The sequence below is a fragment of the Rousettus aegyptiacus genome, unplaced genomic scaffold, assembly GCF_014176215.1.
Source record: "Rousettus aegyptiacus isolate mRouAeg1 unplaced genomic scaffold, mRouAeg1.p scaffold_m13_p_16, whole genome shotgun sequence".
Taxonomy (NCBI): Eukaryota; Metazoa; Chordata; class Mammalia; order Chiroptera; family Pteropodidae; genus Rousettus; species Rousettus aegyptiacus.
In genome coordinates, this window is record NW_023416291.1 from 34784085 (window position 1) to 34807561 (window position 23477).

Sequence of the window (23477 nt, forward strand, 5' to 3'; positions counted from 1 at the left end):
CCTAAAGATTTTTTCCTGTTATCTATAAAAAGTTTTATAGTTTTACATTTTCTATTTAAATCCAGTCTAGTTTGAGTTCATTTTTATGCCTATAGACACGGGTCTCATTGTTCTTTCTATTTCAACTTCCAGAATTATTCGTAGAGTAACACACAAGATGGTTTTGTAATCTTGTGATTTGCAAGGACAGTTGACCCTTGAACAACATGATTTGAACTGCACAGGTCCACTTATACACAGTTTTTTTTTTCTTCAATAAATAAATTGGAAATTTTTTTGAGATTTTCTTACTACCATGAAACAATCGTATTGATTACACCGGGCTACCATGAAGTGATCATATTGCTGCATTTTCATTATCAATGCATAAATTGTTAAACCTGTAAATAATATGAAATTCTCTTTTGCATGATCCTTTCATTTTTTGTCTGGTGTTGGTAATGCATATAACATCTACAGTGTTTTGTATCACCTAAGACAGTATCGATTAGGTACTGACAGATGAGATAAACTTATGGTATTGATAAATACAGCACAGAACTGTAAATGTGTTTCTTATGATTTTCTTAACATTTTCTTTTCTCTAGCTTACTTTTTCGTAAGATTACAGTATATGATACATGTAATACACAAAATATGTATTAATCAACTGTTTATGTTATTGGTGAGGCTTATTGATCACAGTAGGTTATTAGTAGTTAAGTTTAGGGAAGGTCAAAAGTTATACACAGATTTTTGACAGTACAAGGGTTCGGTGCCTCTAACCCCTGCATTTTTCAAGGGTTAACTGTATATTGCTCAGTGAACGGCATTAACCTATATGTCCCGTATGATAGTTGCACAAAAAAATATATACTTGGTATTAATATCCTTTCGTTATATGTGAGGGATTTTTCAACACAAATCTCAGAATAATTGTTATTAAACATTATTTCTCTCAGCTTATAAAATTGTTTATACCAGGACCAATTAACTGTGGATTGTGGCATTATGGATTATTTCCACCTTTATACCTTTTCGTGATTTTTAAGTTTTCTACACAGATAGTCAAGAAGATACATTTTTTTTTAATATATTTTTTAATGGTGTTCTCTGGGTTTACTATAACTTGGGGGTAGTGTGCTCATATATTTTCTTACTGGGTAATATCAGGTTTAGAAAGAGTATTCTTTCTGGCTCACACCATCTTCTAAACTGCAAGATACCTTTTTTACTTTGTCCCACGAAGCAGGAAGTTAAGGGGTTTTTTTTTCCTCCTATATTTTTATTCTTTTTTATACCATCTTGTGTAACATCAAAATGAAGCAAGGCAGAGAAATCAATGAGTCGTCTTGGCATCGATTTAGTCTATTCTCAGGCGACTGAAAAGCCAGGAACTGTGAACTGAAAACTTCATCTTGTATCAGATTTTCTTAATTGTCTCCCAAACACTTGCCCACAGCTTGCCCACAGCTCGAGCTTGCCAGAACTCTCCAGAGATAGGCGACGCCCTCAGCCTAAAGGAAAAGTCTTCAGCTGAGATAGAGAATGGGGTAAGGGAGGGGGACACAGGACTTCACTAAATGGGAGAAAGGGAACAGTTACCCTGGAAGCCCGTTCCCACCTCTCGCAGAGGACTGCAGGCACGGAAGTGCCAGGGCCCAGCTTCCTTCCAAAGATGTTTCCAGTTTTTTCCCATTGAGCAGCACGAGGAATCTGCCATTTGGAATATAAAATTCTTGCTTAAGTCAATTTTTCTAGACGTCAGTGAGATTATAAAGGACAGTTTAAAACAAATTAAGGTGGTCACTTGATATGTCACTTTGGGCTTCCTCAAAAAATGACTTTTAACCGATTTCATAACTATTTAAGTCTTGTTCATGGAATTTCCTTGTGGGTCTTTAGGGCTCCCTCAAGGGCTAGTGGGGTCGCACTTCGTATCAGAGGGGAAAGTGTATGACATAAAGGACTTAGGATAGACCAAGGGCCACATGGGAGCATAGCTACACTAGGAAGTAGCCCCTATTAACCTGAACTGCCTTGTGTGGGGTCTTTTGTCCAAATACAGAAACGTAAGAAGAATCCTAGTATCTGTTACACGAGCTGAGTCGTCTAATCGGCTCAGAGACTGCTCTTCAGTTCAAGAAACCAAGGGAATTAGGCTTTAAAAAAATCATCATGGGAACAGGCTTCCCTCTGTGTTTGTGCTGAGAATTGGATATGTTTTTTTCTCTGGGCAAAGAACTTTTTCCATTTTCACTGTTCATTTCTTATTTTTGTCCCTGCCTCTCCTCCGGGTCCCCTTGTAGAAACAGCTCTGTGGCATACAGTCACCATGGCGGACTGGTGCACACCAATCAATGGCCCCCTCAGCAGTGGGCAGACGGCGCTAATTAGAAACTGAAGTGCCTCTGTAACAGCACAGCCGGTGGGAGGCCACGCTCCGCTGAAGCCACTCTGAGGCCTGGGTCTCAGTGCCACTCCACTGCCTATGCGTCCCACCATGGCCCTCTGCTTTAGGAAAACACGTTAGTGGGATAAGTGTGCGTTTCTGTCTCTCTTACAGCCAAGGGCACGATGACTAACATGCTGTGTGTTGAACTACAAATCAAACAGCTTGATCTGCTCCTGCAGCAAGATGGCTATTCCTCACGGGGTTTGTTTGTTTGATAGCTTTACTGAAATAGAATTCACATACTATCCCATTCATCCATTTAAGTGTACAATTCAGTAGATTTATTATATTCAGAGTCAATGCAATCTATTTTAGAACCCCAAAAAGAAACCCCATACCCATTAGTTGTCACCCTCCAGCCTTCTCCCAATACTAGGCACTTGTTAATCCACTTTATGCCTCTATGGATTTGCACATTTCCTGTAGAGGGAATCTACAATATGTGGTCTTTTGTGTCCGACCTCTTTCACCCAGCATGATATTTTTAAGGATCATCCTCATCGTGGTGTGTATCAGGGCCACACAGGGAAACACCAGGTTCGGTCAGGAGGCAGAGGGAGGGGAAAGAAAAGGTGGGCAAGAGCCTGTATTGTGGTTTCCATGCGGAGGAAGGGGTGGGGCAGGGTGAACGGGATGAGGATCGACTCTTGTGAATAATTTCAGTGGGCCCTGGCCCTCGGGTCATGATTTAGGCAGGTGGATGGTGGCCCTGGGTGTGAGAGCTCCATTAAGGGGGTTTCTTTGGGCGTGGGCTCTGGGTCAGTCAGTTTGCACGTGAAGGGAGCTCTTCCTTAGATGAGTCCTTACCCCCTCTGGGAGCTGGCTATTCTTGGGGGCAGGAGCGGGGCAGTCCTTCATGTCAGCGAGGCCCCAGACATCAGAGCATCAAAAGTACAGAGTAAAAAGACATGGTAAACACAGCTGGTCTGTGGCGGAGGTGCTCATTTATCTTGATCAGGCAGTTATTTTCAAGGCTGCGTATGCTACAGAAAGGCTCACTTGGTGGTTGTCCATCTCTATTTTAAGTCTTAAGTGCTTGAAGGGGATGGTGGTTAGACTGATCCAAAGGAAAAATTTATCTCAATAGTTCACATTGCCACCAAATGCATAGAGTTAAACTTTTGAGTATTACCCCCTAAATAGAAGACCATCTCAAATACTTTTTGGAAGTGTGTGTGTAATAAATGACAAAGAAATACAAAGAATATCAGTGTTCTGTGGTGTCTGTTTGAGCAACTAAGGGTCTTCTATAATACAACAACTTCTCATTTTAGACTTTTTAATATGCAGTCAATCTTCATTATTCATGGATTCTGTATTAATTCCTCTACTCACTAAAATATACTTGTAAACCCTAAATCAGTACTTGTGGGGCTTTCATTGTTTTTCACAGACATGAGCAGAACAGCCAAAAAATTGAGTCACCCAGTGTGTACATGCCCAGCGAAGGCTGAATAAGGGCACGCTCTGCCTCCTTGTTCAGCTGCTGTAGTAAGCAAGTGCCCCTTTGCAGTATTTAGTGCCATGCTTTTCTCATTTTTGTACCCTTTTTTTGGAGATCTCGCTGTTTAAAAAGGCCACCAGGTGTGGTGCTGAAGGAGTGTCCAGTGTTCCTACAAGCAGGAAGGCTGTGATGTGCCCAATGGAGAAAATACAAGTGACAGACACACTTCCTTCAGGCATAAATTATCGTACTCTTGGCCGTGGGGTCAGTGTTTCTAGATTGACAGTGTGTATAAAATCAGGTGTTACCCAACAGAGATACACCTAACAGGTTATGTGCTGACTGGTTAATGAAAGGGTGGCTAGAGGCCCCCAGGACCGGGCCCTGGATTTCTCCCACGAGCAGCACTTTGCTGTTCACCAGTTCAGTGTCCCTGTGACCTCATAGGACATTGCTATACTAGTAATGAGAGTCAACTGTAACCTTTTTTTTTTTTAATAGTTTGAGTCATAAGAAATTGCAAAACAGTAGAGTCCCTATGTACCATCTCCGAGTGTCCCCCATCGATGATATCTAATGTAACCATAGTGCACTGTCAAAACCAAGACACTGATATCGGTACCATATTATTAACTCGGGGACAAACCCTATTTAGATTTTGCCAGTTTTCACATGTAGTCTTTTGTAGGGGAAGAGGGAGTTTGTAGTTCTTTGAAATTATACCCCACGTATAAATTTTAAGTAACCAGCACCACAGTCAAGATACATAAGCATGCTTCCACCCAAAGAAACAATCATTTCTTTTTCTTAATAGTGGTAAAATATATGTAACATGAAATTGGACCATTGTAATCATTAAGAGTATATTCCAGTGGCATTAGTACATTCACATTGCCGTACAACTATCCCCACCGTCCATCTCCAGGACTCTCTCATCTTCCTAAACTGACACCGCATTAAACACCAATCTCTCTCCTCCTACGTTCCATCTCTATGAATCGGACTCTTCTAGGGACCTCATATAAGTGGAATCATGCAGTATTTGTTTTTCTACATCTGGCTTATTTCCCTGAGCACAGTGCCCTCAAGGTTTATTCATGTTGTAACACGTGTCAGAATTTTCTTCCTTTTTTATGACTTAATAAAATTCCATGAAAAAAAAAATGATTTCTTGACCTGTTTTGTGGAGGCACTATTCTGTTGGATAAACAGATGATGATTACAATAAATAAATACAGTTGACAGTTGAACAATGCAGGCGTTAGAGGTACCTAACCTTTGGAACAGGTGGTTCTTAGAGGGTGTTTATGGCGACTTTTTCTTCTGTGGACTATTTGATTAAAGCAGAATCCATCCCACTTCAGACAAGACCTCAGATCACAGGAACAATCTGCCAGTTGCACCAAGATGCTGAGCAAAGGGTGCATTTCAGGCTCTGTCCCATATTTGTGCGCTCAGGTCATGATATAATAGCCTGGGTGGGGTTTAATGTGGTGCCGAAATGGCAGGAAATGTCTGCACTGGACCGTGAAGGCCTCTATTTTATGATTTTCGCCTTTGTAAATGGGGTTTGTGTATAAGTGACAGCCTCTGCACCTTTGTCTACCATAATAGTTATTGTCAGCCATTTATGATCATGATGTCACGATGTTTGGGGTCACTACCCAAATGGCATCCTCCCCATGCTGAGCTGTGTTAAGGAATGAATAGCTGCTTAGTATGTGTATGTGTGAAATGGCATCACACTGCATAGTGGTTAAGTCTCAGTTCACAAGCTTTCTTCATTACTCCTCTCCCAGAAATGTTTTCTCAGACACATACCCACCTCCACACTTGCATCCCCACTACATTTCCACCTGACTTAGAACGCACTCTGTGTGCCGAACCCATCTCCCAGAAGAGAGTCCATTTTCCTCCAGGGCCAGCCCGGAGCCCACCCTAAGGGCCACAGTCTCCCTGCTGCTGAGAACTGGAGTTTCAGTGGCCGCCTTCGTGTAGAGCAGAGAAACGGGAGCGGGCACACTGGAGACCCAGGACCGGGTCAGGAAGGCCACTGGACAGGTTTTTTTTTTAATGCCGGTGTCGATCTTGGAGCAAAGCTTTCGGATGTGGTTTTCACCCTGAGAATAAAGACACCAAGCAGCCTGGCTCAGCGAGGCTTGAGTTGCTTGAGTTGATAGATTGAATTGTTAGACAGGAGAGGGAGACCAGCCTCATTTTGTGGCTCAGTTTTCTGAGAGCTGCATCTTTCCATCAGTGGCGCGCACTTCCCGGTAGCCCGGCCCTTAAGTCAGTGAACAGATGGGTGTGCAGGGCGCTGGGGACCCTACCACGCTTTAGGCTGGTTCGCATTCACCATCTGAAAGAGGGTTAGAGCCCGTCATCCACTCTGGTGGCCAGAATGTCAGGCTTCTCACGGTGGCGTGTGTAGCTGCCATCACACCCTGTAGTCTTTGGGTCTCAGTCACCCTGGCACCCCCGTCTCGGCTCCGTTACTGTCACGTGTGCGGTGTCAGCACCAACCACGCCCGAGTGCAGGGCTCCCTGTTTGGTGATCTTAGCTTCTCCGCAGTGAGCGGAAGCTACGCTCTTCTCTGATTCCCTGCTAAGGCCGAGGGGTGTCGGGACGTTTTTGCTGTTATTATTTTACAAAGGAGAAAATATGGTGCGATTTGCACCCTGAGCGGTCACAGTGGGGACCAATTTCCTGCACTCAGACCCGCTGCTTCAGCCAATACAGTAAGGGAAGACGCAGCTTTGCATTTCTAGAAGGATCCCGCGGAGGTATAAAAACAGCGCACTGCACAGGCTGGGAGGCCAGCCTGTGAACATGGGGAACGCACACTCCAGAGGCAGCAACAGAGACGGCACACTCCACAGCCACCCCGAGCTGTCCTTCTATGGCTCCTTTCCTAGGAAATGGAGCGAGAATGTCTTTCTGGATAATGAGCTGCTCACCTCCAAGGTCCTGTCTGTGCTGCGGCCACAGTCAGAGCGGAGCTTCAGGACAGGCCACCTCCACTGCCCTGCCCACTTTCTCAGCACCAACTCTGTCTTTGCCTCCGTCGCAGCGTCCCTGAAGGAGCACCCGAGGGCCACCCTCTTGTCCGATGGCAGCCCGGCCCTGTCCAGGAATGTCGGCATGACGATCTCGCAGAAGGGGGGTCCACAGCCAGCACCCAACCCGACGGGAACAGGGCCGCGACTCGGGTAAGCTGGTCCGCTCTCTGCCACCAGGCACAGAGAGGGGAGGGGGCTGGATTTGGCATCCTGCGGGGACCCTGCGATTGCCTCTCTGAGAGGAGACCCTCGGGTGTGTGAATCTGCTTGTGGGCCCCCAACCAAGTGGCGAAATTCCCATTAACACTTATTTCAAAGTCATTTCTTTTCCTTTTTTAAGAACCAGTGTGTTCTGGGTAGACTCAGCCAATGGAGCCAGTTTGCCTCACGCTCTGGAAGAACCCTTCACCAGGGTCCCTTTCTGTTCTCAGTTTGGGGCTGGAGGTCCCACTGAGGTTGCCCTGGAGGTTGCGTCCCCATATTTATGCCCCAATGCAGTGTTTTTGAAGGACTTAGACATGGCTCTCTTAATGCCACATTCAGCAGTGCTGAGGGAGAAAGCCTGACACTGTGTCATCACCGTGCTCCTCGTGTGAGTGGGTGGGAAAGGAGCCGGTTGTCTTCTTCCATTAGAAAGGATTCTCCCTCTGCCCTCAACTGAGTGAGGCTCTGTCCGCCGACTCCTTCTAGAAAGAGTTCCCGGGGGACCAGTGGCCAATAAAGGACCACACACCCTTAGAATGGATTCCAACGTTAAAGTTAGTTTTGTTAGAAGAAATCTTGATGTTATGTTGACAAGTAGTCTCCCAATTTTCAAAAATGATCTGTGACAAAGTAGAGGCCTACATGAAATCTAAAAGTTCTCAAATGATATGTAAACAGATTGATTACAGCCTCATTTACCTTCATAGAACGGTGGCTGCATGTGTGTGTGTGCATTTAATTCAATTTTCTGAAATGTGTTTATGACTTTTCTTTAGACCAGTCACAGGAGCGATGGATGAACCCGAGTCCTTATTTCTGAAATTTAAGCAGGCGGCTGATGACTCCCTTTCACTCACATCCTCAAATGCTGAGTCCATTTTTGTAGAAGGTATAGTCACGTGGTCTCTATTTACCTTGGGAAGTGCCAGGACATACATCAGTGTGTCCCGGGGACTCAGGCCGGGGCGGCTCTGAGCCAGCCGGGCTTCGGGCCCTGAGCAGTGGCCTCTTGCTCTTCCTGCAGACCCCTACACCGCCTCGCTGAAGAGTGAGATTGAGTCAGACACCCACGAGTTTGAGGCCGAGTCCTGGAGCCTATGCGTGGAGCCGGCTTATGCAAAGAGACAAAAGAGGGAGGTGGTGAAAAGGCAGGATGTGCTCTATGGTGAGAAGGCACTTCTGCACGGCTCTCCCACGCTGCTCTTCCTTTCCCTTTGTTTAATTTAGTCCACCTGGGAGTCTGGGCGCCTCTGCCAACACCCCATGAGGCCCTATCACCCGCTCCCTGCTCCCCCAGGACAGCCCCTGCCTTCCAGGCCAAGGAAGAGGTGGCTTGGGAGGTCCCAAGGACGGGTGTGGTCAGGTGCCCATGCTGACTCGTGCTTACTTTGTTGGTGACCCTGAGAGAGAAGACTGCCCTGACCCATTCCGGCCATCCCTGGTGACCACAGACAGGCCCAAGCATGGCTGCCATTGGGGGATTTGGAGGCACGTCCCTCTCTCTACATGTGACTGTAGCACCAGCCCTGTGAGGGGCGCCCCATCCTGCTGGCCATGAGAGAACTTGGCAGCCACTATCCTGAGACAGGATGTTGCAGAATACAGTGAAAACCACAGCTCCCAGATATAGAGCCTGGGCCAGGGGCTGTGCTGGGTGCCCCATGCATGTCCCTCCAGGCCCCAGGAACCTTCACAAGCAGGGCGATGAAAGCCCAAGACACTGGAACCTGGGCAGTAAGGCCACAGGGCGAGGACTTTGGCAGAGAACTGAGAAGCAGCCTGGCACATGGCGGGCAGACAGTACGCACGAGCGCCCCTGGGGACCACCGTAGGAACGGAGTGTAAGTGCTGCGGTCCGTGTCCCCGCAGAGCTGATGCAGACGGAGGCACACCACGTGCGGACCCTGAAGATCATGCTGAAGGTCTACGCCAGGGCGCTGCAGGAGGAGCTGCAGTTCCGCCCCAAGGCTGTCGGTCGCCTCTTCCCGTGCGCAGACGACCTGCTCGAGATGCACGGCCACTTCCTCTCTCGGCTGAAGGAGCGCCGCCATGAGTCCCTGGAGGAGGGCAGTGACCGGAATTACATCATCCAGAAAATCGGGGACCTCCTAGTACAACAGGTGGGTGCAGCCAAAACGGGCACAGGGCCTGGACAGGCCCCCACCCTGGCTGTGTGCCTCCCAGTAACAGAAAGAACGTAGCCCACTGCAGTGTTGTTGTTTATAAGAAATGTATGTTTGATCTTTGTGTAGTTCCTGGTTCACAGCTCCCAAAACGCTTGGAATGTCCTAAGTGATGAAAGCATAGAGATGTCTTTGGTTACGTGAATGAGGCGACTGTTACTAAGCATGTAAGGGTAGGGTCTGGTGGCCAGGGGAGACAACCATGTGATGAGAAGTTTGGACTTTTCAGTCCCATCCCCTGACCTTGGGCTGGGGGTTAATCAGTTTACAGTGGCCAATGATTTAATCACCCATGCCTGTGTAATGAAGCCTCCGTAAGAACCCAATGGGACAGGATTCGGAGAGCTTCCAGGTTGCAAGATGTGGGGAGACAGGTCTCCAGAGAAGGTGTGGCAGCTCCACGCCCTTCCCTGCGCCTGGCCTTATGCAGCCCTTCCATCTGGCTGCTCCTGAGTTGTATTCTTTATAAACTGATGACCTAGTAAGTAACATGTTTCTCTGGGTACTGTGAGCTGCTCTAGCAAATTAATAGAACCCAAGAAAGGGGTCTTGGGAACCTCTGCTCTACAGCCAGTCAGTCAGGAGCACAGGTGTTAACTGGTGTCTGAAGTGGAGGGAGAGCTGTTTACAAGACCAAACCCTTAACCTGTGGCATCTGATGCTATCTGGGGGTAGACAGCATCAGGCCCTGCTGTTGTCTGAGAATTGCTGACAGGGAAGGAACCCACACACGCACATTGGAATTGGGTCCAGGAACCCTCCCCCTACACACACTCCCTCCCCACCTCAAGAACAGTGGTCCTGGGCTCTTACAACTATGCACGCGGCTAATCGTCTAGCAACACAGAGGCCTAAACAGTGAACACACTTGTCCAAACAGTGTCCCGTGTCGTGTTCTTGGCTTTTCCTAGATTGATCGTCTAGTCTATATTTTTCGGTCTTGACACCTGTGTTTTTGCCTGTTAGAAGCATATCCGTGGACCAGAGCCGTTCGTGGGAGGGCCGTTGACCTCAGAGTGCTCTAAGCTTTCTGAGTCAGCTCATTAGAATGGATACCCATTTTGCTTTGAAATTTTTGCTTTTTAAATTTTTCTAGCATTCTTCAGCTCACATTTATTTTCTTGGATTTCAAGAAGTTGTCACAGCACACATGACGTCATAAAGCCCATTAGCAGGAAGTTTTCTCGTTTTACCTTTATTGTACCTTGTGAGGAGACACCCGAAAAAGCACTTCTGAGTACATGTTAGAGAAAAAAGAACAATCGCAAGTGAATTCAGTATTTATTTTAGAGTCAGACGAGCTAGGTGGAACCTTTCCCTGGCAGTTTTATGTGTTTGATTTCGGTAACGTCTCCACTCTTTCTTCAGTTTTCAGGTGAAAATGGGGAGAGAATGAAAGAAAAATATGGTGTCTTTTGTAGTGGCCACAACGAGGCAGTCAGTCATTACAAGTTGTTGCTGCAACAAAATAAGAAATTTCAAAACTTGATAAAGGTAAAAAGAAAAATATTTTACATTAAAAACGTGTCTTCTTTGCTTTAGATTTTTTTCTTTTCTACAGAGCTGTTTGGAGATCTTGAAATTAAGGTACCTGTTATAAACCAGTCATTTTCATGTTTTTTATTCTTAATCACAAACGCATTCAAGAATATGTCAGCAAAATCTTCGGGAGAATTCCAAGGTGTAAAGCAAAGCAGTCTAGCTTTGTTCCTCTACACACCAGGGTGGCCCCTGAGATGCCCCTGCAGGCCCAAACACGGAACCTACTATCATTCCTCAGATTTTTGAGGTGACACAAGTGTCATTCCCATGGGCCACCCTGCCCTGGAACCACCCCCTCCAGAGCTACCCATTGTGCCTTTTACGGTCCGGGTGATGCAGGGCGTGCCTTCCTCTAAACCCTTGGTCCCCACATAGCAGATGGAATGACCCAAACCTATCTTGTGCCTCACAGTGTGTGGACATTCAAAGTCCAAAACCAAAAAACACTTTCCCCAGCCTGAGTCAGCCAGGTTGGGCCAGGCCCCACCTTCCATGACCTAGAAAGTGCACCCAGCTGACAGGTCACTAGGCCTCGTCGGCATGGCCCTGCAGCGGCCCCAGCACACTTGGTTCCAAAACATCTCCACCACCTGTTACCTGTGCCCCGCGGACTTTATTCTGAAGTGACAGTCTGTAACTAACAGTCTGGAGTTAAGAATGATGCATGTTAAATTTCACTCCATTATCATCACGTGACGGGTGCGAAAGGGAGAAAGGGTCACTTCAGAGCCTGGATTCATCTGGTGATAAGCAGTGGGATGGCCCCCCAATGTCAGGAGCCAGAAACACCTGAAAAGTGGGATGATTCCAGTGAGATGAAGGAAATAGAGAGCTTTGTCCCCGAATCTCACACGTCCCACGAGACTCCTGGTCCCCACTACGCAGCTGGGGTTCCTGAAATCGCATGGGAGGGCAATGGCAGAGCACGTGACGTTCTCTGGGGAGCACCGAGCCTGCTCGCACTTGTCGAAGGCCAGCAAGGAGCTGGTTCAGAAGGCACGGACCCCATCTGGTTCTGGAAGGTTTCAACAGCTGTCTGTCAGGGTTAGGGTTTTCGCGCACATGTGTGTAAGTGTCTGCATGTATGAGCATGTGCGCACACATCATACAGCTGTCCAGGCGGTTCCCATGGCCGCCCTCCCCTCCGCCCCCTACCCGGCTGCTTCTGGTTTCTTCTCAGCTGATTTCTTGGGGGCCCTCTTTACAACAGGCAAGGTCTCCTTTGCTTTTGCTGCCCTTCTATATGTGGTAGATGATCCTTGCTTTTAATTGTCTAGTGAAGCGGCAAAGAAAAGGGCCCCATGAGCCAAAAGAAAATGGAGCCCCCAGCCTCAATATCCGACCGAATTAAATTCACTGATTTGGCAAGACATAAGACATCAGTCCAGCATGGTTTTATTTTCCATTTCATAGAAAATCGGCAACTTTTCCATCGTGAGGCGGCTCGGCGTGCAGGAGTGTATTCTCCTGGTCACTCAGCGCATAACGAAGTACCCGGTGCTGGTGGAGCGCATCATTCAGAACACGGAAGGTACAGTCGCCGCCTCCCCACCTTGCCCCGTGGTACTTCGAAGGTGGTCTCTGTCTCCCTGCCCCCTATTTTAACAGTGGATTGTATAAGTGCCCCTCTGAGATTTGTCCCTGATTCTCTGGATTCAGCTGGGCTCGACAATCATTAACCAAGCTGCCACCGTGCAGAATCCTGTGCTAGGTGCGAGGAAAGGTAGATACTGGGTCTCATTTGACTTCTGCCACCCCACCCCCTGCCACAGGCTGGGCCATAGCAGGCCCTTGGTAGGTGTCTGGGGAGTGAATGAGTGATGGAGAAAGTTCTCTTGCCAAGGTCACTCCTGAGTGATCCAGACAGGCAAAGGGATGACTCCTGTGTCCACGACCAGGGCTACGAGAGGGACTTGCCTGCAGCATGGAGGGCAGAGGAGGGAGGGCACTAAGCCCGGCTGGGAGCTCCCAGCGGCCAGGGCCGTGCCAACCACACCTTCCTCATCTCCAGGGGATTCGGTTCCTGGGAGAATGAGAAAGTTCCCCCGCCATGAAGGCCACATCCCTGGAGCGGGAGGAGCCAGCTCCTGACAGTGTCAGGAGGTAGAGTGAGTCCTATGAAGAGCTGGAAGGCACAGGGATTCCGTGTACCAAGGAGTGGCCAGCACAGCTCTGCAGGGCCATTTTTGTCACTTGAATTGCACCTTAGCTTCTGCATTCAGCAGAAGCTCTGTCTTGGTAAAAACCAAATGCTGGGCTGTTGGATTTATTTTAAAAAAGCATTTATGTCTTGGGAGATTTGAGTTGGAAGGTCTTGAGGGTCCTCTGAGCAGTGGCCTCAGGGAACACCCCTCTCAGGTGTGCCCCTCTGGTGTGTTCACCCATGTCATGTCCATGAACGCGGACCAAAAAAAGGTGCTAACTCTGCTGTGTGTGGCAGCTGGTTCCGAGGACTACGAAGACCTGACCCAGGCCCTCAGCCTCATAAAAGACATCATCTCACAAGTGGATGCCAAGGTCAGCGAGTGTGAGAAAGGCCAGCGCCTCAGGGAGATCGCGGGGAAGATGGACCTGAAGTCCTCCAGCAAGCTCAAGAACGGGCTGACCTTCCGCAAGGAAGACATGCTGCGGCGGCAGCTGCGCCTGGAGGGCGTACTGTGCTGGAAGACCACGTCCGGGCGCTGGAAAGGTAGAGCCCAGCCCTCAGCCACCTCCTCGGCGGCACTGTTGGGAGTGGTGGGTGCCTTCTGGGTCAGTGGGCACCATTTCGGGTTGGTGGGTGCCAGTTGGCATAGAGCCGCAGCAGCCTGGCTGCTTCATGGCTGAAGGGAGGGGGCTGCGTCGGGATGAGCACAGGCAGCCAGGAGTGCAGTAGGAATGCGTCAGGCTAGCACCCTCTTCCTGCAGTCTGCGAGGGGTCCTGCCTGCAGAGGGCATGGGAGCCATTGACTTCTGAACAGGAACCCAAAGCGTCATGAGGCCCTGAGTTTCCAAATGAGCTGTAATGGGCACCTGCAGTGTGCCCAAACACCAACGGGTCTGGTATGGGTAGAAAACGCTACCCGGACTGCTGGCCTCTGTGTCCCCGATCATGCCAGTCACTGTTCAGGGAGTGCTCCGAGCCCAGCTTTCCAAGTCCGTGCTGTGGTCCAAACCAGCAAGCACTCGGGACCCATGCCCAAGTTCCCTGTCCATTTCATGAGCTTTGGGAACGTGCTGGCCTGTCCACTGGCATTGGCACTTTTAAAGATCTTTAGGGGAATAGCCAAGTCTTCAAGTGGTGAAATGACAGAACGCTTTCGGTCATGTTTTGCATGTGGCGTGCATCCAGCAGATGCAGTTTAGTGCCTCTTGTGTGCCAGGCCCCCAGTCAACAGGCCTAGAGAGAGAAACCAGTGAACAGAAAAACAGTGAAAAGCATGGTGAATGATTTCAGGAAGCCAGCAGGCTGCAGCACAAGAGAACTTCACTAGGAGAGGGCACGTGGTTGAGATGAGGTCCCAGGAAGCTCCCGGGGAAGGCGGTTCAGGATTTGCACCCAAGTGCAAAGCTGTGCCACACTGGTGGCCGTGAGGTGTTTCTGCAGAGACAAGGCCCCCCCCCCCGCCCCGTCTGCTGCCACCAGGAAGCTGGGGCATGAGGGGGTGAGCGCCTCACTCCACGAGGAGGCAGGATCCAGTGGCTCATGTCCCAGGTGACCTGGGGGACGGAGAACAGAGGCGGGGCGAGATAACGCTGAGAGATTCCCAAAGACCAGACCCAGCCAGCACCATTACAGCAGGGGGACGTCAGGCACAGTGGCCTGGCGGGGAAGCAGGAAGTGCTGAGGGACTTCCAAGAGGAGCTTGGTAGCAGGCCTTAAGTGTTGAAACCCAGGGAGGTGGCAGGAGACCCTCAGACACACATGGAAGCCTTGTGGTGCTGGCCAAGAGTGACTGGGTCGCCCTCTGGTGGTGCCGAAGGCATCTGCCCAGTGTGACCCTTGTGGCCATGTCACCCCATTCGCTTCCTCCTGTGGTGTCTCCTCAGACGTCCTCGCTGTCCTATTGACCGACGTGCTTTTGCTGCTACAAGAAAAGGATCAGAAATACGTCTTTGCTTCTGTGGTATGTGTCCCTCTCTTCCCACGAAGAGCCGCTGTAAAGCTGCCTGCGCAGAAGGTGGCTGGGTGTAAGGAGTGGTATGGGGGCTGCATCAATGACAAGACGGGACCAGCACAGAGCAGGGTAGCTAGGAAAACATATCTGTAACTTACGCCATTGCCTGGGTCTTCCCAAGGGCCAGAAGGTTCCAGAAAGGCCGCAGTAGAATTTTTTGAGAACAGGCGTCCTGTCTAGTTGCCTGACTAGGCTTTGGGCTCGTGCTAATGTCCCCTCCAGTTTCACCCTCCCTCTGCTTTTCCGTGGTTCTTTCTGTCACAAGCACTCAGGTTCTCACACACCCCAGCATCCTTGCCAGGAGAGCCCCTCCATCCTTCACAGGGACTTACCAGCTTGTCACTGAGGACGCAAGCTCAGGCAGTCGCCACCCTGTGTCCCTGTGTCCTGTAACCATGTCCACCCCACAGCACACTGGTCCCAGAACACCCTTGTCGTTGGAGCCAAGCCTGCAGTGAGCTCTGTGCGGCCAGTGGACTTGGAGTCAAGCTGGGGTGACAGTCATCCCTCCTGGCCGCGTCCACTGGGGCTATGGCTTTCTAGGTCCTTCAGCGTCTGACACCACAGACCTCACTTCAGGGGAAGGGTGTCAGGCCCTCCCCCCAGGGGCACCTGCCCCTGAGAAGCTCATAGAACCAGTTTGCTTCCAGCTTCACCTGGCAAGGAGGGCAGTCTCTATGACTAAACTAGGGATCACGTACCTTCCCCAGAAATTTAAAGGAGCAGCTTCTCAGGAGCTTCCCCAGCAACGCACACAGGGTCGGACTACGTTGTCAAACGGTCCCGCTTTGACCCTGGCACACCTAGGTGTGCCGTCTGTTCCCTCACTCGAGGACGATGCAGTGTGATGATCTGCAAGGCCGTCTGCTCCCTGGGTCTTCACACGGCCATCCCTGTGTGTATCTGTGTCCTGAAATCTTATAGGGACACCGGTCGTGTTGGATCAGGGCCCACCCTGATGACTTCACTTTACCACAGTCACCTCTGTAAAGGCCCGATCTCCAAATACAGTCACATTCCGAGGTCCTGGGGGTGAGGGCTTCAACATAGGAATTTGGGGTGGACACGACTCGGCCCATAACAACTAGTTAAAAATGTACATTTCACTGGCCATCAGAGCATTATGGGACACACAGGCTGGAGTACTAGTTGGTGTTCGGGGCACAGGGTCAGGAGGAAGGTTATTTGTTGTTATATGCTATGTACTCTTTGTTTTTGTTTTTATTTTGAGTTTTGTACTGTATGTGTGTTTTACTGATTATAAAACACTTTTAGTTAATAAGCACATTAAATAGACACTGCATCGATGACAAGATGAGGATGTCATGGCAGTAGAGTCTGTTTTCCCCGGATGGTAAAATGTTTCTGCTTTGAATTGTTTGAAAATAAGTAGGGTGCCCTGCAGGTGACCCTTTCCTCCTCGCCATCTTCCACCTGTGCAGGACTCAAAGCGCCCCATCATCTCGTTACAAAAGCTCATCGTGAGGGAAGTGGCCAATGAGGAGAAAGCCATGTTCCTGATCAGCGCCTCCCTGCAGGGGCCCGAGATGTACGAGATGCACACCAGCTCCAAGGAGGAGAGGAATGCCTGGATGGACCACATCCGAAGGGCCGTCGAGAGGTAAGCGGGCCTATGTCCACTCCACTGGCTATTTTGTCCTTGGCTTTGTTGGTTGACAAGTTGGCTGTGACCTTGAAGTACCTGAGAGAGCCGGAGGCTTCAGGCAGACAGGAGACCCCTTTGCATTTCCTTCCCCTTGTTCCACCTTGGTGCTTTATCCATCATCCTTCATCTAAAGGGGAAAGGTGGCTCCTTTCCAGCTCCATCTGACAAAGGCTCACCCTATCAGATACTAAAAAGGCCTCAGTGTCTCTGGCCAGGGAACCTGGGGCTAGGCAGCTCTAACCTTCTATAGTGGTGGGACACTCCACCTGACACATGGCTGTCCCCATCTGCCCCATCTATGGCCAGACCTGTTAGAGCAGGTCATGGTGTCCTGTCCTTCCCCCTCAGGCCAAAGGACCCCTCAGGACCTCAGCCCTGTGGTTCTGCGTCACATCTGGCTCCCTGTCCATCTGACAGGGAAGGGGGACCAGGCCCCCATGCCCAGCCAGACTGCCACTCCCTCTCTGCCCAGAAGCCTCCCAAAGCCTTTAACTTGGAGCTTCCTCCACCCTCAACTTCAGCTCTGCTAGGCTTGCAGCCTCATGTAGCCAGCAGGTCCCCAAGAAATGAACTATCCCCAACCTCCTCCTCCTGGTGGTGGGCAGACATTTAAAACTTGTGGCTACCATGAACAAGCTAAATCCATCACAAAATGAGACACTCTTAGTCGGTTCTGGACACAAACTTCCCAGTGCCCATTTTGGAGGCCAGCCAGCCCATAAGGTATTGTTACTCCTCTGTCCCTCTCCCCGCAGCTGTCCAGACGAGGAGGAAGGGCCCTTCAGTGAGGCCGAAGAGGAGAGAAAAGTGATAGAGGCCCGTGCCATGAGGCTGAGGGACTTCCAAGGTGAGGGGGTCAGCCCAGACCTTCATGCCCACACACACCCCTTCTGTGGTGGAGATGGTGGCCCCGTAGAGCACTCCTTGGGCAGCAGGCCCTAGGCCCACCAGTGACATTCCTGCTCTGTCCAATCGGGATTGGCCATGGAGTGAGCAAATCACCACCCATGTGACCAGGCATTTTGCCGGGGCTGCCTTGTGTCCTGCAGTTTTGTGGGTGTTTGCAGTGGGGCTTGAAGTAGTGGTCTGCTGGAGGGTGTGTGGGAAGGGGCGAGCATGGCACTTAGGGCCCCTGAGCCCCTTCCAAACACAATTGCTTTACCATGCATGCTGCTCCCTTCCCAGGGAGGAGTTCAACAGGGGTGTCCCAAGTCACATGCCATCGCGACAGGTCCTCCTGCTGGAGCCAGAGAGACCCAACCAGCCTTGGCTTTGTGGCCGGGGTTCTTAGCTTCGCACCATACAATTCAGCCATTTAAAGTGTCCCATGCAATGGCTCTCATCACAGTATCATGACCATCACCATGGTCACCCCAGCACCACAGTCAGTTTTAGACTATTTTCATCACCTGAAAAAGAAACTCTGTCCCCATTGGCAGCTGTGCCCCATCCTTCCCCCAGCTGCTGGGTACTCCTAATCTATCATCTGTCTCTACGAATTTGACTATTCTAGGGACCTCATATAAATGGACTCATGAAATATTTGCCCTTTTGCATCTGGCTTTTTTCATTTAGCATATTTTCAAGATTTATCCACATTGTAGTAGGTGTCAGAATTTCCTCTTTTATGGTTGAATAATAATCCATGTGCAAATATAACACATTGTGCTATTACCAGAATCCTGTGAGATTTCAGCGAGGTCATTGCGAAGCATAATTCCTAGTGCTTATGGTCTCAATCACCTTCCCTCTCCCACTAACTGCATTATTTTCAGTTGAGTAACATTAGCAATAAATACATAGAATTAGGTACTATGTATTTTACTCTTCTTTGTTGGGACGTACACATTTGAAGGTATTAATAAAATTGTCCAAAAGAAGTCTATGGCCATGCTATCCTTAACAAGCCCTATCCTATCTGATCTCGGAAGCTAAGCAAGGTCAGGTCTGGTTAGTACTTGGATGGGAGACCAGCTAGGAAGACCAGATGCTATAGGCATAAAAAATAAAAAATAAAAAAAGAAGGGATTATAAACTGACAAGGTCCTTGCAATCTGTGAAGTCAAACAAGGGTTGCTTCGCCTAAAAAAAAAAAATTTTAATTTTAAAAATGTTCAAAAGAGGGTGGACCCTGAAAGCATAATCCTAACATAGTCTTCATTTAGTCATTTCGTCCCATTCTAACTCTTTATTTTCTCTGGACGGTAATGAAATATGTGTCCTACATGGATGCCACAGCATCGTACAGTAATCTCTGTTTGTCACTCGTTCATTCCCAACAAGACTCTGAATGAGTTAGAAATACAGAAATATTTTCTTTATTGAGATATTCTTTTCTATCTTGGATCAAAAGCTGAACTCACCCTTAACTTTAGAACGTCAGGGACACCGCCACAAAAATCAGGAGCCAAGCAGGTCCACCTACTCTTCATTATTATCTTCATCCTGGAAAGGCCAGCTAGGTCATATGGGGGAAGACAGAAGGAAGATGTAGTTGGAAGGGAGGTGACAGAATTGTTTCTTGCATATGACGTGATTATTCACCTGCAATAAAATCTAGTGGGAAATGATTGGAACCGGTAAGAAGGTTCAGTCATTTAGGTGAACGTGTTAAGCTATACTTAACACTCCCCCATGAGAAAGTCTAAGTCATAGTCACAGCAGCCAAAGCATAAAACCTGAAGATGTGTAAGAAGCAGTTCGACCTAAATGGCTGAAGGAGGACTTTCAGGATTAGAAAACTAAGTCTCAGGGCCCTCAGTTTGTCCTAAACTAATAAATCAGCCCGTTAGGGTCTCACCACACCCCGCTGGGTTTGAGATTTACAATTGGAGGAAGCCATCGGAAGGAAGGCAGGGCCAGGCCCTCCCATCTCAGGAAGGTAGGGTCAGCAGGGGTTGTGGGAGGCCAGCCCCGCCCTGCAAGGCCCCCCCAGCACCAGCTCCTGCGGAACAGGCACACAAGAGTGACCGCCACCCGGCACCTGGCTTTGCAGAGCGACTGAATGTGAAAGACCAGCAGATTGCTCAGAGCCTCACCGAGAAGCAGCACATCTACCTGGAGATGGCCATGATGAGCGGGCTAGAAGACACGCCTCAGCCACGACTCCTCTTCCGAGGAGGGGACACCCCGGAGAACCTGCAGGGGGAGCTGATCCTCAAGTCAGCCATGACTGAGAGTGAGTCGCCTCGCCCCAGGGTCTTCGTGGGGCCTGCCCCCCTCCCAAGCCACAGCCCTTCCTGGGTGGCCTCGAGGGGCTCCAAGCCAGACACACATCCCCGGGTGGCCAACTCACCTCCCTGTCCAGGGCACACTTCTGTCCAGTGGGTAGCCGGAGCAGCATGGCTCCCACACTGGCACCAGCCAAAGCCAGAAGGTCCTTAGACACAACCCAATGTGTGCCCCTCGTTCCAGATATAAAGCACCTTCTCTCACAGTCGACAAACACTTCCTAGGGCCTGCTGTGTGCAAGGCACCACACCAGCCCCCAAGATGTAAAGGAGACTAAGATGAGTTCCCCACATTCAGGAGGTTCCTCTCTTTCTAAGAAGTGTGTTACTAATGCTATATCTAGAAAAAGGCACACACACATTTGGTGGGTCGTTAGAGGCTTCCTGGACCCAGCACCCCTCCTGGAGCAGTCCTGGGCCTGAACCCCACATCTAGCAGGAAGATACACCAGCAGCCCCAGGAGGGCGCCAGCCAGTAGGTGGCCTGCCCACCCCCTGTGCGCCCTGCCAGGCCCACTTCACACACCAGAGCCCCTGGCAGCCTCCATATAGCTGCTGAGCGCCGTGCTGGTCAGGGTACGTGTAAGGCCAGGCAGTCTCTGCTCATTCAAAGGGACAGCAGCACCCCTCTTTCAGCAGCAAACAAAACAGCCCTGCTTCCAGAGCTTTCCTTCAGAGTGAAGAGAACAGAGCAGAGGGAACCCACATGGACTCTGTCCCCACTCAGCCTTGCTTCCCCCAGCCACAGCAATGTTCTCCCTCCCATTTCTCCCATTTGGCCATTGTCCTTGGCTCCCGAGGTCCTCTCATGTCCTGTGCCTTAGTCTGGAATGTTCTCCCTATCTCCTCACCTGGCCAAAGCCTGATTGTGTTAGAGCACTTTGTGTGACCAGCCCTGTCCCCAAGGATGCCCACCCATGGCCCCCGACATTCTGTATGACTGTTGTCACATAAGCAGTGACCACACCGAGTTCCCTACTAGACCCAGCACATACTCAGGCCCAGGGCCTGGGATGCCCTGTCCATGTGCTGCCCCAAGGGCTGGCCTCCTATAAACGCAGATTGGTGTATCCTGGTCGCAGTACCTGTGCAGGGAGTATACAGGCTTAGTGGGGCTGAGTTCCCATGTCATGCAATTGGGAATGGGTGACCAGTGCCCCACAGACCTCTGCCTGGGCCACACCACACCCCGACACCCACGGCATGGCTCCGAGGGTGACTGGGTCCCTCCTGTCTTTTTCTGTAGTCGAGGACATCCAGAGTCTGATCTGCAGGAGACTGGGCAGCACCACCAGCCAAGCAGGAGACGGGGGCCCCACGGGCCTGCACTGCAGGGCAGAGACCTTTGGGGGCTATGACAGCGCCAGCGGCCCTGGCAGGAGTGAGTGGTGCCCCCACCTGGGGCGGGACTTCTGGGGAGGGTCGACAGCCGGAGGTTCAGTTCCTCCCGATTTCCCCCTGCATCATCCTGGACAAAGCCAGGCATTTGCCATTTGGCACCCATCGTGCTGCTTCCCTTCAACCTCTGTAAATTCTTCATGGTCAGGGTTCTGGAACCTTCCAAGTGCTGGTCATGTTTTGACAGCAGCACCCAGACCTGCTCTTGCTGATATCTGTGCCGCGAATGCCACCAGCAACCCAGGCACAGTTTCCTACCTGGGCTGGGGTAGGGCTTATAGACCCCTGTGGGACCTCAGCATCCTCACATGCCTGGCTTGGGGTTTCAGATGGCAGTTTTAAGAAGATGAGCAGCATTGACCCCAGCTCCCAAGACTGGCAGGACCCCACGAGCAGCCCAGATGTGAGGCTCGGCGACACCTCCGGGGCTTCTGAGGAAGCAACACAGACGGTACGTTGCTTTGGACAGTCCTGAGCTCAGTACAGAGTCAGGTCAGGTTCTGTTAATTGTCCTTTGCAAGTGTGAACAGCGTGCATTCTGGTCATCCAGTCTTTCTGTCTTGTGGCAAATAGCAACAAGTGCCCTTTGTGTCCCAAGCTAATGTGCAGGCAGGAGAGCCTCCATGTTTCTCCTTGCAGGCCCCGGGAATGGCAGGAGGCCAGGGAGGGAACAGGCTCAGGCCAGAAGCCATGGCCTCATCAACAGGAGCAACACCATATAGAGACCACAAGCTTTCATTGTCCCCGCACCCACGGATGCCGGAGTCATGCTGTTTCCTCCCCTTTGCCAGGCGCCAGGGTCAAGCAGGGCCGGGAGGTGGGCTAGAGAGTCCAAGGCTGGCTGGCTGTAACCATCGCTCTGTCCAGCCTCACCTAACCTCCAGGCCTCCCACACAGTTGGGCCCGTGCCAGCTGCCCTCTCACCTGGAGTTACCTGGAGCCTCATTTTTTATTTAGACACCAAGATTCATACAAGTCAGATGACCAGACAGGGCCTGTCTCTTGTCAAGGAGCTGGCGGTCGTGTTGGATTGGCCTTTAGAAATTATGCTTTGACGTTTGTCTCCACAGGCAGAGGCTCTGGGCACTGAGCCGGGCCCCCGTCTGCCCACCGTCCTAGAGTCAGAGGTAGGCTCGGGCTTGTCCATCTCCCCAGGGACCGGCATGCACACCTCATAAAGCTTCAGGCAGAGAACAAGCATGTCTCTTTCTCTCCACAGCTTGTCCAGCGGATCCAGACATTGTCCCAGCTGCTCCTCAGCCTCCAGGTACAGGGGCTTGGAGGAGGGTGACAAGCTGCACTGCCTTTCTCCTTGTTGAGGTTGGGATGTGTGTGTGGGGGGGGGAACCACTCACCAGTCCCCTCCCCCAGGCGGTCATCGCCCAGCAGGACAGCTACGTGGAGATGCAGAGGGCCGCCATTCAGGAGCGTGAGAAGCAGTTCCGGCTTCAGTCAACACGCGGAAACCTGCTGCTAGAGCAGGAGCGGCAGCGCAACTTCGAGAAGCAGCGGGAGGAGCTGGCGGGCGTGCAGAAGCTGCAGAGCCAGCTGCGGCTGGAGCAGCAGCGCTGGGAGCGCGAGCGGGCGCACCAGCAGCAGGAGCTGGACCTGGCCTCGGCCCGGCTGCAGCAGCGCCAGAGCGAGGTGGTACAGCTGCAGGAGCGGCTGAGCCAGGACCGCGCCGAGCTGGAGCAGCAGCGCCAGGCCTACCAGCACGACCTGGAGCGGCTGCGCGAGGCCCAGCGTGCAGTAGAGCGTGAGCGTGAGCGGCTGGAGCTGCTGCGGCGGCTCAAGAAGCAGAACACGGCCCCTGGAGCACTGCCACCAGAGATGCCCACAGAGGTGAGCACGGGAGAGTGGTCTGTCGGCGTGGGTGCATTGCAGAAGCACGTATGTGGATGTGAGAATCTGTGAGTGTAACCATGCATGTGCACATGGGGGTGCAAGCATGGCCATGTGTGTCTGCGTTTTAGAGACAGGCAATGAATGGCATCTCTGTCAGGCAGCACCGGGCTCTGCCCCCAGATCAGACCCCCACCCCCACCCCAGCTGAGAGGCCAAGAGACCAGGAGCCCAGTGGGTGGCACTGAGAAGAGTGCTCCCTATGGGCCCTGGGTGGGGTTGGGGGGGGAGGGCCTTCCAGGAAGAGCCGCCACTTG

General features: G+C 50.8%; 1 protein-coding gene and 1 pseudogene across 11 annotated transcripts in view; both read left to right on the forward strand.

Moving 5' to 3' along the window:
* Positions 1–23477, forward strand: part of ARHGEF18 (Rho/Rac guanine nucleotide exchange factor 18) — an 82812-nt gene that overhangs the window by 55676 nt on the left and 3659 nt on the right. For all 11 annotated transcript variants that reach the window (XM_016163097.2, XM_016163091.2, XM_016163092.2 and 8 more), the window contains 16 exons: positions 6950–7088; positions 7919–8031; positions 8167–8307; positions 9012–9262; positions 10694–10819; positions 12281–12398; positions 13308–13556; positions 14897–14973; positions 16467–16645; positions 17446–17537; positions 19686–19868; positions 21167–21301; positions 21648–21769; positions 22389–22445; positions 22538–22585; positions 22690–23160. In XM_016163097.2, the coding sequence (XP_016018583.2) occupies positions 6950–7088; positions 7919–8031; positions 8167–8307; positions 9012–9262; positions 10694–10819; positions 12281–12398; positions 13308–13556; positions 14897–14973; positions 16467–16645; positions 17446–17537; positions 19686–19868; positions 21167–21301; positions 21648–21769; positions 22389–22445; positions 22538–22585; positions 22690–23160 (2501 nt within the window). The remainder of the gene's footprint in view (positions 1–6949; positions 7089–7918; positions 8032–8166; positions 8308–9011; positions 9263–10693; positions 10820–12280; positions 12399–13307; positions 13557–14896; positions 14974–16466; positions 16646–17445; positions 17538–19685; positions 19869–21166; positions 21302–21647; positions 21770–22388; positions 22446–22537; positions 22586–22689; positions 23161–23477) is intronic.
* Positions 18571–18689, forward strand: LOC118612654 (annotated as a pseudogene).